This window comes from Salmo salar, chromosome ssa24 (genome assembly GCF_905237065.1).
Source record: "Salmo salar chromosome ssa24, Ssal_v3.1, whole genome shotgun sequence".
Classification (NCBI taxonomy): domain Eukaryota; kingdom Metazoa; phylum Chordata; class Actinopteri; order Salmoniformes; family Salmonidae; genus Salmo; species Salmo salar.
The window spans coordinates 19836121-19853657 of record NC_059465.1 but is presented as its reverse complement, the minus strand read 5'-3'; the positions used below and the strand labels follow the sequence as shown (position 1 = coordinate 19853657).

The 17537-nt window shown below is 41.5% G+C and overlaps 1 protein-coding gene across 1 annotated transcript; it reads right to left on the bottom strand.

Annotated features, from left to right (window-relative positions):
• Nucleotides 1–11680: 11680 nt before the first annotated feature.
• Nucleotides 11681–13366, bottom strand: LOC123730435 (putative nuclease HARBI1). Its single transcript, XM_045707145.1, has 3 exons — nt 12491–13366; nt 11938–12096; nt 11681–11772 (listed from the first exon to the last, which is right to left on the bottom strand). Exons 1-3 carry the CDS (start codon nt 12611–12613, stop codon nt 11767–11769), a joined length of 288 nt encoding a protein of 95 aa, XP_045563101.1. The 5' UTR covers nt 12614–13366; the 3' UTR covers nt 11681–11766.
• Nucleotides 13367–17537: the final 4171 nt, after the last annotated feature.

Genomic DNA, 17537 nt, shown 5'->3' with positions numbered 1-17537 from the left:
CCAGTGGTGGGCATGCATAATGTTGAATGCGTTGGAATATCAGGTATGGAGAATGATAAAGAGCCTTTATGATACAGAGACAATTATTTTAGAGTTTCAAATACTACATTAAATTATTAACTTTCCTACTAACCTTCTGAATGTTGACGGTGCCAAAATCTTGCCAATCCATTTATTATTCTATTAACTACGACTGAGTGTGAGACATGTTTTCCATAATGTACGTTTCATGTATATACAGTCGTGGCCAAAAGTTGAGAATGACACAAATATTAATTTCCAGAAAGTTTGCTGCTTCAGTGACTTTAGATATTTTTGTCAGATGTTACTATGGAATACTGAAGTATAATTACAAGCATTTCATAAGTGTCAAAGGCTTTTATTGACAATTACATGAAGTTGATGCAAAGAGTCAATATTTGCAGTGTTGACCCTTCTTTTTCAAGACCTCTGCAATCCGCCCTGGCATGCTGTCAATTAACTTCTGGGCCACATCCTGACTGATGGCAGCCCATTCTTGCATAATCAATGCTTGGAATTTGTCAGAATTTGTGGGTTTTTGTTTGTCCACCCGCCTCGAGGACTGACCACAAGTTCTCAATGGGATTAAGGTCTGGGGAGTTTCCTGGCCATGGACCCAAAATATTGATGTTTTGTTCCCCGAGCCACTTAGTTATCACTTTTGCCTTGTGGCAAGGTGCTCCATCATGCTGGAAAAGGCATTGTTCGTCACCAAACTGTTCCTGGATGGTTGGGAGAAGTTGCTCTGGGAGGATGTGTTGGTACCATTCTTTATTCATGGCTGTGTTCTTAGGCAAAATTGTGAGTGAGCCCAGCAAGCTCAGGAATGATAAATGGTTGATTTAGGTGCAATCTTACTGGCAGCAATATCCTTGCCTGTGAAGCCCTTTTTGTGCAAAGCAATGATGACGACACGTGTTTCCTTGCAGGTAACCATGGTTGACAGAGGAAGAACAATGATTCCAAGCATCACCCTCCTTTTGAAGCTTCCAGTCTGTTATTCGAACTCAATCAGCATGACAGAGTGATCTCCAGCCTTGTCCTTGTCAACACTCACACCTGTGTTAACGAGAGAATCACTGACATGATGTCAGCTGGTCCTTTTGTGGCAGGGCTGAAATGCAGTGGAAATGTTTTTTGGGGGGATTCAGTTAATTTGCATGGCAAAGAGGGACTTTGCAATTCATCTGATCACTCTTCATAACATTCTGGAGTATTTGCAAATTACCATCATACAAACTGAGGCAGCAGACTGTGAAAATTAATATTTGTGTCATTCTCAAAACATTTGGCCACGACTGTACATTCAAACAAAGAACACCGTCACAAATAGTTTTTCAGCATTCATTGAGTACAGAGACAATGGCAAAGGTGTCTCAGGAAGTATAGGAAGTATCTAAGTAGAGTGTAACCTACCAATCAATTTATGTCAAGTGCCGTAGATGGCACAATCTTAAAATGAGAGCTTTACCATCTATGCCAAAAGTCTGGGCCTCTGATGGAGAATGAAAAAACTGTCATCAACGCATGCTTTAGTATTCCCCTTCTCTCTTGGGAGCATTTGTGTGTCCAGGCCCCATAGGCGCATTGAAAGGATCACACTCTGGTCACCAATGTAGCTGACTGATCTAGAGAAAGACACGTGCCTTAGCAGAATGCAATCTAAAGCTCGTGTGGTCTAGAGACAAGAACTCTACCATCTATGGCAAAAGCCTGGGCTCCTGATAGGGACAATATAATTCTCACCCCTGCTTGTTACAATAATTAAATAATCTGTTTGACATCTGTCAAACTGATTCTACATTGAATTTCATCTTTGAGATCAAATTGGATTAGTCACGTGCGCCGAATACAACAGGCGTAGAACTTACAATGCTTACTTATGAGCCCCTAACCAACATTGCAGTTTAAAGAAAATAAGGATAAGAATAAGAAATAAAAGTAACAAGTAATTACAGAGCAGCAGTAAAATAACAATAGTGAGACTATATACATTGGGGTACCGGTACAGAGTCAATGTGCCCCCCGCACCAGTTAGTTGAGGTAATATGTACATGAAGGTAGAGTTATTAAAGTGACTATGCATAGATGATAATGGAAAGTAGCAGCGGTGTAAAAGAGGGGAAAGGGGGAGGCAATGCAAATAGTCTGGGTAGCCATTTGATTAGATGTTCAGGAGTCATTTGGCTTGGGGGTAGAAGCTGTTTAGAAGCCTCTTGGACCTAGACTTGGCGCTCCGGTACCGCTTTCCATGCGGATGCAGAGAGAATAGTCTATGACTAGGGTGGCTGGAGTCTTTGACAATTTATAGGGCCTTCCTCTGACACCGCCTGGTATAGAGGTCCTGGATGGCAGGAAGCTTGGCCCCAGTGATGTACTGGGCCTACAGAGGGTAGTGTGAGCAGTTGCCATACCAGGCAGTGATGCAACCAGTCAGGATTCTCTCGATGGTGCAGCTGTAGAAACTTTTGAGGATCTGAGGACACATGCCATATCTTTTCAGTCTCCTTAAGGGGGAATAGGTTTTGTCGTGTCCTCTTCACGACTGTCTTGGTGTGCTTGGACCATGTTAGTTTGTTGGTGATGTGGACACCAAGGAACTTGAAACTCTCAACCTGCTCCACCGCAGCCCCGTCGATGAGAATGGAGGCGTGCTCGGTCCTCCTTTTCCTGTAGTCCACAATCATCTCCTTTGTCTTGATCTCGATGAAAGAGAGGTTGTTGTCCTGGCACCACACGGCCAGGTCTCTGACCTCCTCCCTAGAAGCTGTCTCGTTGTTATCGGTGATCATGCCTACCACTGTTGTGTCATCGACAAACTTAATGATGGTGTTGGAGTCGTGCCTGGCCTTGCAGTCATGAGTGAACATGGAGTACAGCAGGGGAGTGAGCACGCACCCCTGAGGGGGCCCTGTGTTGAGGATCAGCATGGCGCACGTGTTGTTACCTACCCTTACCATCAGGGGGCGGCCCGTCAGGAAGTCCAGGATCCAGTTGCAGAGGGCGGTGTTTAGTCCCAGGGTCCTTAGCTTATTAATGAGCTTTGAAGGCACTATGGTGTTGAATGCTGAGCTGTAGTCAATGAATACATTCTCACATAGGTGTTCCTTTTGTCCATACAGATTGCATCATCTGTGGATCTGTTGGAGCGGTATGCAAATTGGAGTGGTTCTAGGGTTTCTGGGATACTGGTGTTGATGTGAGCCATGACCAGCCTTTCAAAGCACTTCATGGCTACAGACGTGAGTGCTACGGGTCGGTAGTCATTTAGGCAGGTTACCTTAGTGTTCTTGGGCACAGGCACTATGGTGGTCTGCTTAAAACATGTTGGTATTACAGACTCGGACACGGAGAGGTTGAAAATGTCAGTTAAGACCCTTGCCAGTTGGTCAGCGCATGCTCGCAGTACATGTCCTGGTAATCCGTCTGGCCCGGCGGCCTTGGTGTAACTGAGTCAGGTTTGTAGGCCTCCTTGCTCGCACACACTTCTTCAGTTCTGCTCACAAATGTTCTATAGGATTGAGATCAGGGCTTTGTGATGGCCACTCCAATACCTTGACTTTGTTGTCCTTAAGCCATTTTGCCACAACTTTGAAAGTATGCTTGGGGTCATTGTACATTTGGAAGACCCATTTGCGACCAAGCTTTAACTTCCTGACTGATATCTTGAGATGTTGCTTCAATATATCCACATAATTTTCCATCCTCATGATGCCATCTATTTTGTGAAGTACACCAGTCCCTCCTGCAGCAAAGCACCCCCACAACATGATGCTGCCACCCTCGTCTTCATGGTTGGGATGGTGTTCTTCGGCTTGCAAGCCTCCCCCTTTTTCCTCCAAACATAACGATGGTCATTATGGCCAAACAGTTCTATTTTTGTTTCATCAGACCAGAGGACATTTCTCCAAAAAATACGATCTTTGTCCCCATGTGCAGTTGCAAACCGTAGTCTGGCTATTTTTTGGCGGTTTTGGAGCAGTGTCTTCTTCCTTGTTGAATGACCTTTCAGGTTATGTCAATATAGGACTCATTTTACTGTGGATATATATACTTTTGTACCTGTTTCCTCCAGCATCTTCACAAGGTCCTTTGCTGTTCTGGGATTGATTTGCACTTTTCGCACCATGTATGTTCATCTCTAGGAGACAGAACGCGTCTCCTTCCAGAGCGATATGACGGCTGCGTGGTCCCATGGTGTATACTTGCGTACTATTGTTTGTACAGATGAACGTGGTACCTTCAGGCGTTTGTAAATTTCTCCCAAGGATGAACCAGACTTGTGGAGGTCTACAATTTTTTTTCTGAGGTCTTGGTTGATTTCTTTTGATTTTCCAATGATGTCAAGCAGAGGCACTGAGTTTGAAGGTCGGCCTTGAAATACATCCACAGGTACACCTCCAATTGACTCAAATGATGTCAATTACCCTATCAGAAGCTTCTAAAGCCATGACATCATTTTCTGGAATTTTCCAAGCTGTTTAAAGGCACAGTAAACTTAGTGCATGTAATCTTCTGACCCACTGGAATTGTGATACAGTGAATAATTACTGAAATAATCTGTCTGTAAACAATTGTTGGAAAAATGACTTGTGTCATGCACAAAGTAGATGTTCTAACCGACTTGCCAAAATTATAGTTTCTTAACAAGAAAGTTGTGGAGTGGTTGAAAAACGAGTTTTAATGACTCCTACCTAAGTGTATGTAAACTTCCTACTTCAACTGTACGTACTGTCACTGTGGGGACGATGCTCAAACAAGCATGTTTATCTGTAGTTGGTGTTCTTCAACTCTAAAATGCACTAGACAGTCTAAGACAAAACCCACAAAGAAAAGACATCAGGCAAATGCATATTTTGTCTCAATGTCTAAATGGTGATGGCAGGGGTAATTCAAACTGCTGTAGGATGGTTCTCCTCACAGGTGAGTAAATCAGCCCATGCATGGTGAATAGCACTTGATTGATCTCTGGGAGCAGAACACAAGAGAGCTGATTAGATCATGTGAGACAAAAGAAAAAGACAATAATGAATAATATAAATCATCACAGCTAAGGAATGCAGTTTGTGAGCTAAAAATGTATATCCTGACAGTCTGAGGCAGGGTGATCTGCATTCGTCCTAATCCAACTATTGACAGGAATAATGTGACATGTCTTATTTGTCTGTATGAATGAAATTAGTGGGTCTGCCTTGATGACTGTATTAGATATACACTACTTGTCCTATAGAATTTTGTAGTCTTAAATTATTACTTTGAATAAACTGATACCTAAAATGCTCCTTGTCCCGGAATGACATGCAAGCTAGTGATAAAGCTATCTGCTCATGCTTGCTAGCAACTTGCTAGTAACTTGCTAGTAACTTGTAGTAACTAGCTAGCAAGCTAACTACATTACTAAGGTTGCTGTGTTCTAAGTTTGGAGTCATTTTCCAGCTTGCATTGGTATCAAGTTTCTATAACTAAATAGTTAGATTACAAATAAATACAACTTTATTTACCTGATAGAAGTTTGTCGGACGGAGAGCTCTCTCGAGCTGTCACCAGTTGTCTACTACCTTAAGTATGGCTAATGTGATTGGCAGGTGTGATCAGCAGCGATAGTACCATAGATAGTGCACACGTTTTGATTGGTTTACAGTTTAGTACTTGGCGGCATTTGCCTGTCCAGCTAGCTAACATAAAAGTAAGTATTTAGAAAAAAAATGCGAGATTTGACATATCAAATGTAATTGTGTTAAGAATAAATAAATATTCACAATATGTGTAGCCAGCTCCACATTCGACAGAGATCAATCATGTCAAAAAACTAATGCAGATCAAATTAAATCCAATTTTATTGGTCACATAAACATATTTAGCAGATGTTATTGCGGGTGTAGTGAAATGCTTGGGCAAGATAGCTTGCCTATTATCGAGTGTAATTGCCACCAATTACATATTGTTTGTACGGTGTAACTATTAATTATTATGAAATAATTACAATACTTGTTAGAGTGTAATTACATATATAATCTCACTGTAATAAGGAACCCTTCAAATGTAGTGTTAGCAAGAGGTTTTACTGACAATGCTAAATTAATGGACATTATGTACAGTTTATATGACAGACAACGAGGGATTGCATTGACCATCTGATATCTGGTATCACTGTTAAAATTCCTTGAGACAAACACCACTGCAACAAGCATACAGCAGACTTGGGTTCAAATACATGAGAATTTGAACAAACTTTTCTGTGTACACAGCCCAAAACAACTATCCTACTTTTATTTAAAGTATTTGAATGTGCAATTGTAAAACCAAATATTCTACCAGGATATTTTAAGACAGTACAAATAGTATTTTGGGAAAGTATTTGAATGTAAAAGTATATTTATTTGCTGTATGGCAAACATAGTCCGTATACGTATCCTCTTGTCTAATAAAAAGTGTGACACAAATAATGATTCCATGCTATCTAATAAAAAGTGTGACAGAAATAATAATGATTCCATGCTATTTTCTCCACTACGGTGTAGTCTTCTCCTCCACACTTGTTGCTATGGTTTGAAAATTATTCTTCACACACCTGAGATTCCTGTGCCTGCAGTGTTCATTATGTTTCATGCATATGGGGACATGTTTGAGACATCACAGCTAGAACAACGTTTAAAATCAATTAACGGCACCTCACAGCTGCCAACTGGAAACTACATCTGTCAGATCATCTAACAGACTACAATATCAACATAATTTCAAGAACATACTTATTTACAATGACGGCCTACCAGAAGTCAAAAGGCCTCTTGCAGGGACGGGGGCTGGGATTAAAAATTAAAAATGTAATAAAGATATAGGACAAAACACACATCACGACAATAGAGACACCACAACACTGCGTAAAGAGAGACATAAGATAATAACATAGCATGGCAACAACACATGAAAACACAGCATGGTAGAAACATGACAACAACATGGCAGCAATACAACATGGCAGCAATACAACATGGTAGTAGTACAACATGGTAGCAGCACAAAACATGGTACAAACATTATTGGGCACAGACAACAGCACAAAGGGCAAGAAGGTAGAGACAACAATACATCAGGCGAAGCAGCCACAACTGTCAGTAAGAGGGTCCATGATTTAGGTTTTGAATGTAGAAATGGAGATAAAACAGTCCAGTTTGAGTGTTTTTTGCAGCTCGTTCCAATCGCTAGCTGTAGCAAATTGAAAAGAGGAGTAACCCAGGGATGTGTGTGCTTTGGGGACCTTTAACAGAATGTGACTGGCAGAACAGGTGTTGTATGTAGAGGATGAGGGCTGCAGTAGGTATCACAGATAGGGGAGAGTGAGGCCTAAGAGGGTTTTATAAATACGCATCAACCAGTGGGTCTTGTGACGGGTATACAGAGATGACCAGTTTACAGAGGAGTATAGAGTGCAGTGATGTGTCCTATAAGGAGCATTGGTGGCAAATCTCATGGCCGAATGGTAAAGAATATATAGCCGCTCAAGAGCACCCTTACCTGCCGATCTATAAATTACGTATCCGTAATCTAGCATGGGCATCTGAATTAGAGTAAGTTTAGCATGGTCATCTGAATCAGGGTTAGTTTAGCAGCTGTGGTGAAAGAGGAGCGATTATGATAGAGGAAACCAAGTCTAGATTTAACCTTAGCCTGCAGCTTTGCTATATGCAGACAGAAGGACAGTGTACCATCTAGCCATATTCCCAAGTACTTGTATGATGTGATTACCTCAAGCTCTAAACCCTCAGAGGTAGTAATCACAGCGGTGGGGAGAGGGGCATTCTTCTTAACAAACCACATTACCTTTGTTTTGGAGGTGTTCAGAACAAGGTTAAGGGCAGAGCAGGCTTGTTGGACACTAAGAAAGCTTTGTTGTAGAGCATTTAACACAAAATCCGGGAAGTGGCCAGCTGAGTATAAGATTGTATCATCTGCATATAAATGGATGAGCTACTGCTTGAGCTATGCTTAATTTTGCTTGAGCTATGCTCATTGAGCTATGCTCAATGTAAATTGAGAAGAGTATGGGGCCTGGGATCAAGCCTTGGGGTACTCCCTTGGTGACAGGCAATGGCTGAGACAGCAGATGTTCTGACTTTATACACCGCACTCTTTGAGAGAGGTAGTTAGCAAACCAGGCCAAAGACCCCTCAGATACACCTTCGCCGGCCCACAAGAATGGAATGGTCTACCGTATCAAAAGCTTTGGCCAAGTCATTAAAAATAGCAGCACAACATTGCTTAGAATCAAGGGCATAGGTTAAAATCATTTTGGACCATGTCCATAACCTGAGCAGAAACTAGATTGCATACCAGAGAGAATACTATAGACATCAAGGTAGCCATTCAGTTGATTATTGACAAGTTTTTCCAACACTTTTGATAAACAGTGCAAAATAGAAATTGGCCTATAACAGTTTATATAACAGATTGGATCAGCTTGATATCCCCCTTTCAATACAGGATGCACTGTGGCTGCCTTCCAAACAATGGGAACCTCCCCAGAGAGGAGAGACAGGTTAAAAAGGTCAGAGATAGGCTTGGCGATGGTAGGGGCAGCAACCTTAACCTGTTATGGCTAGGGGGCAGTATTTTCACGGCTGGATAAAAAATTTACCCGATTTAATCTGATTATTATTCCTGCCCAGAAACTAGAATATGCATATAATTATTAGCTTTGGATAGAAAATACTCCAAAGTTTCTAAAACTGTTTGAATGGTGTCTGTGAATATAACAGAACTCATTTGGCAGGCCAAAACGTGAGAAGATTCTGTACAGGAAGTACCCTGGCTGACCATTTCTTGAACTTCTTTGCCATCTCTATCCATTACAAAGGATCTCTGCTCTAACGTGACACTTCCTACGTCTTCCATGGGCGCTCAGAGCCCGGGAAAAAGCTGAATGACTTAATTCAAAGCCCTGGCTGAAACACATGAGCGCTTTCGCTAAGTGGTCTATCAGAGGACAAAGGGCTTAGGCTCGTGCACTGGCCGCCCCCGTCTTTGTGTTTTTCCCTCTATTTGCCGAAACACAGATTCCCGGTCGGAATATTATGGCATAAAAATTGATTTAAAACAGCGGTTGACATGCTTCGAAGTACGGTAATGAAATATTTAGAAATCTTTTGTCACGAAATGCGCCATGCGCGCGACTCTTATTTACCATACGGATAGTGTCTAGAACGCACGAACAAAACGCCGCTATTTGGATATAACGATGGATTATTTTGGACCAAACCAACATTTGTTATTGAAGTAGAAGTCCTGGGAGTGCATTCTGACGAAGAATAGGAAAGGTAATCAAACTTTTCTAATAGTAAATCTGATATTGGTGAGTGCTAAACTTGGTGGGTGTCTAAATAGCTAGCCCTGTGATGCCGGGCTATCTACTGAGAATATTGTAAAATGTGCTTTCACCGAAAAGCTATTTTAAAATTGGACATATCGAGTGCATAGAGGAGTTCTGTATCTATAATTCTTAAAATAATTGTTATGTTTTTTGTGAACGTTTATCGTGAGTAATTTAGTAAATTCACCGGAGGTTTGCTGGGGGTATGCTAGTTCTGAACGTCAGATGCTAATGTAAAAAAGCTGGTTTTTGATATAAATATGAATTTGATTGAACAAAACATGCATGTATTGTATAACATCATGTCCTAGGGTTGTCATCTGATGAAGATCATCAAAGGTTAGTGCTGCATTTAGCTGTGGTTTTGTTTTTGTGACATTATATGCTAGCTTGAAAAATGGGTAGTCTGATTATTTCTGGCTGGGTACTCTGCTGACATAATCTAATGTTTTGCTTTCGCTGTAAAGCCTTTTTGAAATCGGACAGTGTGGTTAGATTAACGAGAGTCTTGTCTTTAAAATGCTGTAAAATAGTCATATGTTTGAAAAATGGAAGTTTTCGGATTTTAGAGGAATTTGTATTTCGCGCCACGCCCATCATTGGATATTGGAGCAGGTGTTCCGCTAGCGGAACATCTAGATGTAAGAGGTTAAAGAAGAAAGGGTCTAAACCATCTGAATCAGATGTTTTTGAGGGTCAAGTTTAAGGTGCTCCTTTAATACATCAGACTCAGTGACCGCCTGCAGGGAGAAACTTTGTAGCGGGGCAGGGGAGAAAGAGGGAGGAGCATCAGGGATAGTCGCATTAGAAGGGGTGGGAGATGAAGAATTGTTGAATGGGCAAGGAGGCATGGCAGAGCCAAATAGGAATCCTGACTTGATGTGGTGATTAAAGAGCTCAGCCATGTGCTCCTTGTCAGTAACAACCACATCGTCAACATTAAGGGACATGGGCAGCTGTGAGGAGGAGGCTTTATTCTCCAGGGGCCTCATTTATAAAAATGTTCTTAGATTTATACTTGAACTTGGTCGTAAGATCATTTCCGACAGTGTGCTTACGTTCGATTCATAAAAAATGCTGAGCATAAAAAATCTTGCTTACGCAGGTTCGAAGAAGCCCATTTGTAACTTACGCACCTGTGATCTATACATCTCAAATTAACTTAAAATTGACGGCACCTGAACGGCACCTGCCTTTACAATCAGCGATTTCCCCTTATAGAATGCTAGCACAAATGAGGGTTTAGTCAGGAATAGCCATGGACCAAAAGAGAAAAGCAAACTTTTTGGAAGACGAGATCACGGCGATGGTAGAGGAGATTGAAGACAGGCAACACGTTTATTCGGTGGATTAAATAGTGGGTTGACTAGCAAAGCCAAACAGGTAGCTTGGGAGTGTGTCACCGCTGCATTGAATGAGGTGGGGCAGCAAGACAGAAATGTGGCTGATGTGAAAAAGAAATGGTATGACCTTTAACTGCAAGGGAAAAAAATAATAGTCATATATATAACCGCAGCATTTTTTATTTAACTAGGCAAGTCAGTTAAGAACAAATTCTTATTTTCAATGACGGCCTAGGAACAGTGGGTTAACTGCCTTGTTCAGGGGCAGAATGACAGATTTGTACCTTGTCAGCTCGGGGATTCAATCTTGCAACCTTTCGGTTGCTAGTCCAATGCTCTAACCACTAGGCTACGCTGCCACCCCGCATTAAGGCAACGGGAGGGGGGCCTGGCACACCGGAGCTCTCCCAAATGACCAGCGTATCGGGGCAATCATTGTGGAAAGCGCATACACTGGCACATGCTCCGACGGCAACAGTGAATGTTTCAAAAAAGGTGAGTTTCTTCTATTTTGCTTAATTTAAATTATTCATATGGTTTATCCCAACTTTTACATCGTTTAGCAGTAACATCGGAAACTGTGAAGTCTGCGCACGAAACCCCCACGATTATATCACTGGATAACGGTAAGTAATTAAGAGAATGTGAAACTTGGTTGTCAGTCATTGTAATATACAATATACAAGACATGCACTGATTTATTTTATTATTTTATTCACATGGAAATGGGTGGAGCTTCGTTGCAGCCCGTGTGCCGGGAAAGGGTGCCCCCTCCACCAAGGGAGGTTTGCAGCCCGTGCGCCCTCCACCCAGGGATAAAGTGCGTGAGGCTCCCAAATCAGCAGGTGCCAGGAGTGAGGGGGAAGGTTTGGCCACAGGTGTCGAGGGTCCGTCCACGTCTGTGTCCGTGCGCCGGGATGAAGTCCCAAGCGTCGCAGACCCGCAGGTGCCAGGAGTGAGGGGGAATGTTTGGCCACCAGTGTCGAGGGTGCATCCATGTCTGCGTCCACGTCTACAGTTCGCGTGTTGACTGCCTCAGTCCTGCAAACCCAGAACAAGTTGAACACATTAGTTGGGCAGATTGTGACTGAACTTGGAAGAATACGCAGGCTTTTGAATCATTTACATAATGCAATTGTTGAACAATTTCCACAACATGAATAATAAACCTATGCTTTGTATATTGTCTGGCATTCTGTTTCTTACCACCAATCTCTGCATGAGCTGCCACCTCCTTCTCACTGCATCAGGTGGGGCAGGTGCTCCATTGGGTGGTAGGTTAGGAGGCTCTTGGGGGTCCATTCTAATACCATGCCTCAGGGCTATGTTGTGGCGCACATCATATGCCAGTATTATGCCTCTCACCTTTGATTGGGGAGGGAAACCATTAATTCTTAAAACTGGCCAACATTTTATACTTAGGTGTTATTGTCAAACAAACTTGCACTACTAATGGGCACTACAGTTACTGAGATGTCCCCTTGAAATCTGTTCGCATTTTGTTGCAATGCTAGTGGAAATGATAGGAATCAGCTGATTCCATTAGTTTACACTAGCGTTGCTTCAAAATGCACAAGCTTCAAGGGGACATCTCAGTAACCGCAGGGCCAAATTAAAAACTGTTTTCAGCTATTTGGCCAGAACCTTTCGGTGTGCAATTTCAATAAAATGCTAATTAGAAAATGTTGATATCTGTTGCTTTAAGTTGACCCATTTTAAAACTAAATTAAAGTTTTGCATTTTTATTAAATGAAGTTACCTTTTCTGGCTTGTAGAGGAGTTTTCCACCTGATGCATCAAGGCAAAGCCACCTGCCCTTCAGCAGTCCGATGATGCGGTCCACAACCGGCCTTGTTCTGCAGTGCGTCAAGTTGTAGCGCATTTCCTCTGCTGTTCAGGGATCGGCAAAGGGAGTGAGAAGCCACGTTTTCAGTAGAGAGCCCTGTCACCTAATAGGGTAAAACCGTTGTGTTACATTATTTTGCACGGTTAATAGGCTATTATACACTGAAAAGAAAAGACCTCACCGAGAAGCCACTCGCCTCCACTCTCACCAGCTTCTAGATGCAGGCCTACTCTGCTGTGGCACAGAATGAATTAGTCGTGCGTAGACCCTGGCCACTTGGAGCATATATTGAGAAGTTGCATACTCATCACAGATGATCTGAATATTTAATTAATGGAAATTCTTCCTGTTAACATATTCATGTCCATCTATAGTCGGTGCACGTAAGGCAATATGCGTGCAGTCAACTGCACCTATGACCCTTGGGAAATTAAATGAGCGCACAAACTCGGCTTTGACGCGCGCTTGTTTGTCGGCTGTAAATGGGAAACTAATGTATCTCCTGGACAATACGTGTAGTATCGCCTCGGTCACTTGTGGCAGGATGCGGTTGAATGATGGCTGTGATATAGAACATTGCATCCTTTTGTTAATTCAAAACATGTTGCGTCTGGCAATTAATTCCTCACACCTTTAATTGATAATTCCTAACAAATTATTCATAAAGCTAATGCACAGTTCACCAAAGGCTTGGACGCATTTGCGTCCCAAACTGCAATACCCCTACATAACCAGCAGGAAAATCACTTGCGTCAAGTCTAGACTGCGTAGAGATAAGATAATTTCCACATCAAAGTAAGGTTTTATAAATAACTACTTATACGTGGTTTTCTGCATATGTCATACTTAAGATCAAAATTGATCGTAAGTCCGTTTTATAAATGAGGCCCCAGGTTTTTAACCATTTTCCAGAACTTCTTGGGGTTAGACCAAGAGGGAGAACTGCTCCTTAAAGTAACTAACTTTGACCTTCCTGAGTGCACTTATTTCTCATTTGCCTGAACGAGAGCCAGTCAGCCTGAGTATGCGTGTGCCGAGCGATTTTCTAAATGGAATTCTTTAGGTGGAGTAACTTTGCCAGATCACGATCAAACCAGTGGCTGAACCTCTTTTTAATTCAAATTTTCTTTATGGGCGCGTATTTGTTAGTAATACTTCTGACAATATCAAAAAAGAAGGTCCAAGCGTTTTCGACACAGGGGATCAAGCTGATTCTATACCAATTTACAGAGGCCAGATCATGAAGGAAGGCTTGCTCATTAAAGTTTTTTAGCAAGCGTCAATGACATGTCAGGACAGGTCGTTTCACTGAGCAGTCATTATGAACACAGGCTGAAAAACAGTGATCACTAAGGTCATTACAGAAAACACCAGACTGATACCTATCAGGATTATTTGTAAGGATAACATCCAGGACATGCCTTTAATGAATCAAATACCAGTGCCCGTTTGAAAATAACATCTATTTATCATCATTAGGTTTGCTTGGTGAAGCTGTAACAAAATAATTAATTATATGGAGAGAGGAACAACTGAACCCAGTGCAAGTACATTACTTTACTATCCATCCCTTCCGATCTGTAAAATTGTAAGAAAGCAGACAAAATAGGACCAACAAAAGCATTTTTGCTGTTGTAGTTGAGCTTACAGCACCCAACAATCACAGTGAGTCATGAATATGCAATTGCAGCTGTCAAAACTGCCACCGGCTACATTGTGCATACTGTAGCACTGCATAGACACCTGCCGACTGCCTACAGACTGCCTTCACACCACTCCAATTTAACACCACACTGTCACTATGGCTCACTTCCCAGGTAGCTGACACAGCCAGAAGCAGTGTTTTGTACGAGTAGGTGAGGGAGGTTAACATCTATTGATCTCACTACTATGTGGTCTATGATGAACAGCCCCATGCTTTAATGAATGCAACTGTCAGAGCGAATGAAACACCTGGTCGCCCCCGGCCTGGCACGTAGCCCTGGTCTTCTTAAATCACAGTCAATGATTTAGAATGAATAGGCATTCAATGAATAGCCAATGATTTAGAATCGATAGTCATTCCCTCCAACATGGACAGCCATTAATTAAAACCTAGCGATACTGGAAGACGAAGGCTTTTCTCTACATTCATTGGTCATGAAAACAGGGATCATGTAATCAACCCAGTCTAACTGACAAATAAATAAGGATGCTTGAGGGGATCCATTTGAATAGTTAGTGTTGCGTTTCCACTACATGATACCCCTATAAATTCAATTTGAAACCCTATGCCTAACCTTAACCCTTACCTTAACCCACCCGCTCTGCCGTTCCAATATCCACTTCCAAAAATAAAACAATTTAATCTACAGTGATGTAGACATGTATAGATTGATAAAGCCATCACAAATTGCCAACTGTTACATTCAAATATACTACTGTATAGGATGCGACAGACCCTCTGTCCAGTACCTGTTGCATACAAGCAGGTGGTCATCAGAGGCAGCTGTGCACACTGCAGGCAGCCCACTGAGGATTTGGTGCACATTTTCACAAATTACTTTACTGTAATGAAGGCTATGCTGTAAAACAGCTGAATAACTTTGAGAGCGTTCAAGGGTTATTTATTTCACTCTGCTCCTCTCTGTGGAGTGGGAAACGTGGGGACCGTTGATGCGCTCAGTTTGGTGATTCTCCAATGTGGATAAGTTGACAGTCACAGTCAGATTCACTGTCAGTCTCCGCTGATATTGGAGGAGTTGAAACGTGGACACCTGCTCCTCTTGCCGAATAGGTAAGGTTTAAAATGTGAATTTTCATGTTTTCTAGCCTTGATAGGCTATAGGAAATAATTTGACAATCGTTTTTCTGAAAAGATTAAATTAGTAACGTCACTTTTCCTATAGCCTCTGTCATTTGCATTCTACAATCATTTCAATCAGAGCCAGTTTTGTGCCACTGCAAACTTAGAATAGGTTTTATTTCCTGGGAATATATATTTCTAGGATTCATTTGGGTAGAACATTTTACAATGTTTTCCAAATAAGGGAATACAGGACATTATTTGGCAGAAAATATATATAACCTAAGTTTTAGTATGCTATATGTTTACGAAATAAGATGTATTTGGATGTGGTTATGAGGTAAAATGACAAATACTTTATAGTAGAACTTATATGGTCTTTAATAACCAGTGATTCTATCTAGACAGGGTGTCTAACAGGCTGACATCCATCAGCACTACCAAGATAAAGACCTGCATTAGTTGCCATTCAAATGCATTCTCAGAAAGAGGTGAATAACACGTTAGGGAAATGTTTGCGTGCCTGGGGGCATCCCCTGGCATTATTAGACTAAAATGTTCCAAGCTAATGTGTTGCAGCACTTTGCAGAGAGTGAAACCCATGTGCACAATGTGCCTCTATTATACTGAGTCCTGTGTTTTTCATCTATTGAGATATCATATTGAATCAGATATTCCCTTTGTTAATATGTTCTGTCCTTGGTTGGGTTATGAGGCCAGCGGAACAGATATTGACTGATAGGGAGATTGTTTAGTGTTCCAGCCCTGTCTGTCTCCCAGTAGGAGAGTGGGTGAATATTTAGACAACCTGTCCCACTGGGCAAAAACTGGTTGAATCAATATGTTTCCGTGTAATTTCAAACAAAGAAAATGTGGAAAACTGATTGGATTTGCAAAAAAAAAGGCATTTCATATTTTTTTCACCCAACTTTTAAACTAAATCTAATGACATGGTGACATTTGTTGTTAATTTCAGGTTGAATTCACGTTAGTTGAGAACTCAACCAAATGTAAATCAAAACTAGATGTTGAAACTGACATCTGTGCCCAGTGGGGTGGGTTCTCTGACTAAACATTCACATTCACAGCTCTGTTCCACCTATTTTCCTGACCAGCGGGAGTCATGAGTACATTTTATTTTGTTGGTGCACAGCCATCGCTTTGCAATCTGAAGAGGACCTCAAAAGTCCATTACCCTATTTTGCTGCATAATGTGGCTGAATTCAAAATAGAGAAAGACACATACTACCCACTGGGCACAGATGTAAATTCAACATCTATTCCACAATGGTTCAATGTCATTTCATTGAAATGATGTGGAAACAATGTTGATTCAACCATTGTGTGCCCAGTAAGTGTAAGTGCTAAAATAGGATCCATCTGTCCATCAACTGCACTGTGTGCTTCCTGTTTAAGCATGACTAATCCATGTTTCAAAAGCGTTTGAGAGACAGTCAGAGACAGTCAAGATTGTAAATGTGATTGGGTAAAACCGTTTTGGCTCTGATGGTTTGCCCTCCCTACTGGCACAGTGTCACTCATGAACATGGTTCAACTTCTCAACTCATACCATCTGTGTACCTGTTCACAACATGTTCTCAACATGAGTTTCTGTTGAACCACTGCTAACAGTAAGATGCTGAATGTATGCAGTCATCTATAGACTATATAGAGTCATACCCTAATGATCCTGTGACTCTTTTAGCAAAACATGTTGAAATTAGGTCACAATAACAAATCTGTTGTTGTCAAGCAAAGCATGATTACACAAGGCTTGTTGAACTAAAGAGCATATTTCTGTGTCATTCATGTGTCACTGTCTGAGTGCTGCTCATTTGCAGCACAATTCATAGTATAAAGTGAATAGATTTCTGAATGATTTACTATAATTTCACTGATTAAAGACATTGCCCCAGCTAGCACAACATGCTCTGAGAACCATGTTTCTAAGAGCTTGGTGAGAGCGTGGTTGTCCTATGGATATTTTGCATACAACCTTCCCACAACTTCCTGGGAATGATGCAGGACAGTTACTTGGCTTTGGAGCATTCTCAGTAGATTTAAGGTACTTGACAAAGAAATTGTATTTTCTTGGTATTTCATTACTTTAACAGAACTTTTCCTAAAAGCTCAAACATGGTTACATTTCATTTAACTTTTGGTAATGTTCTAGGA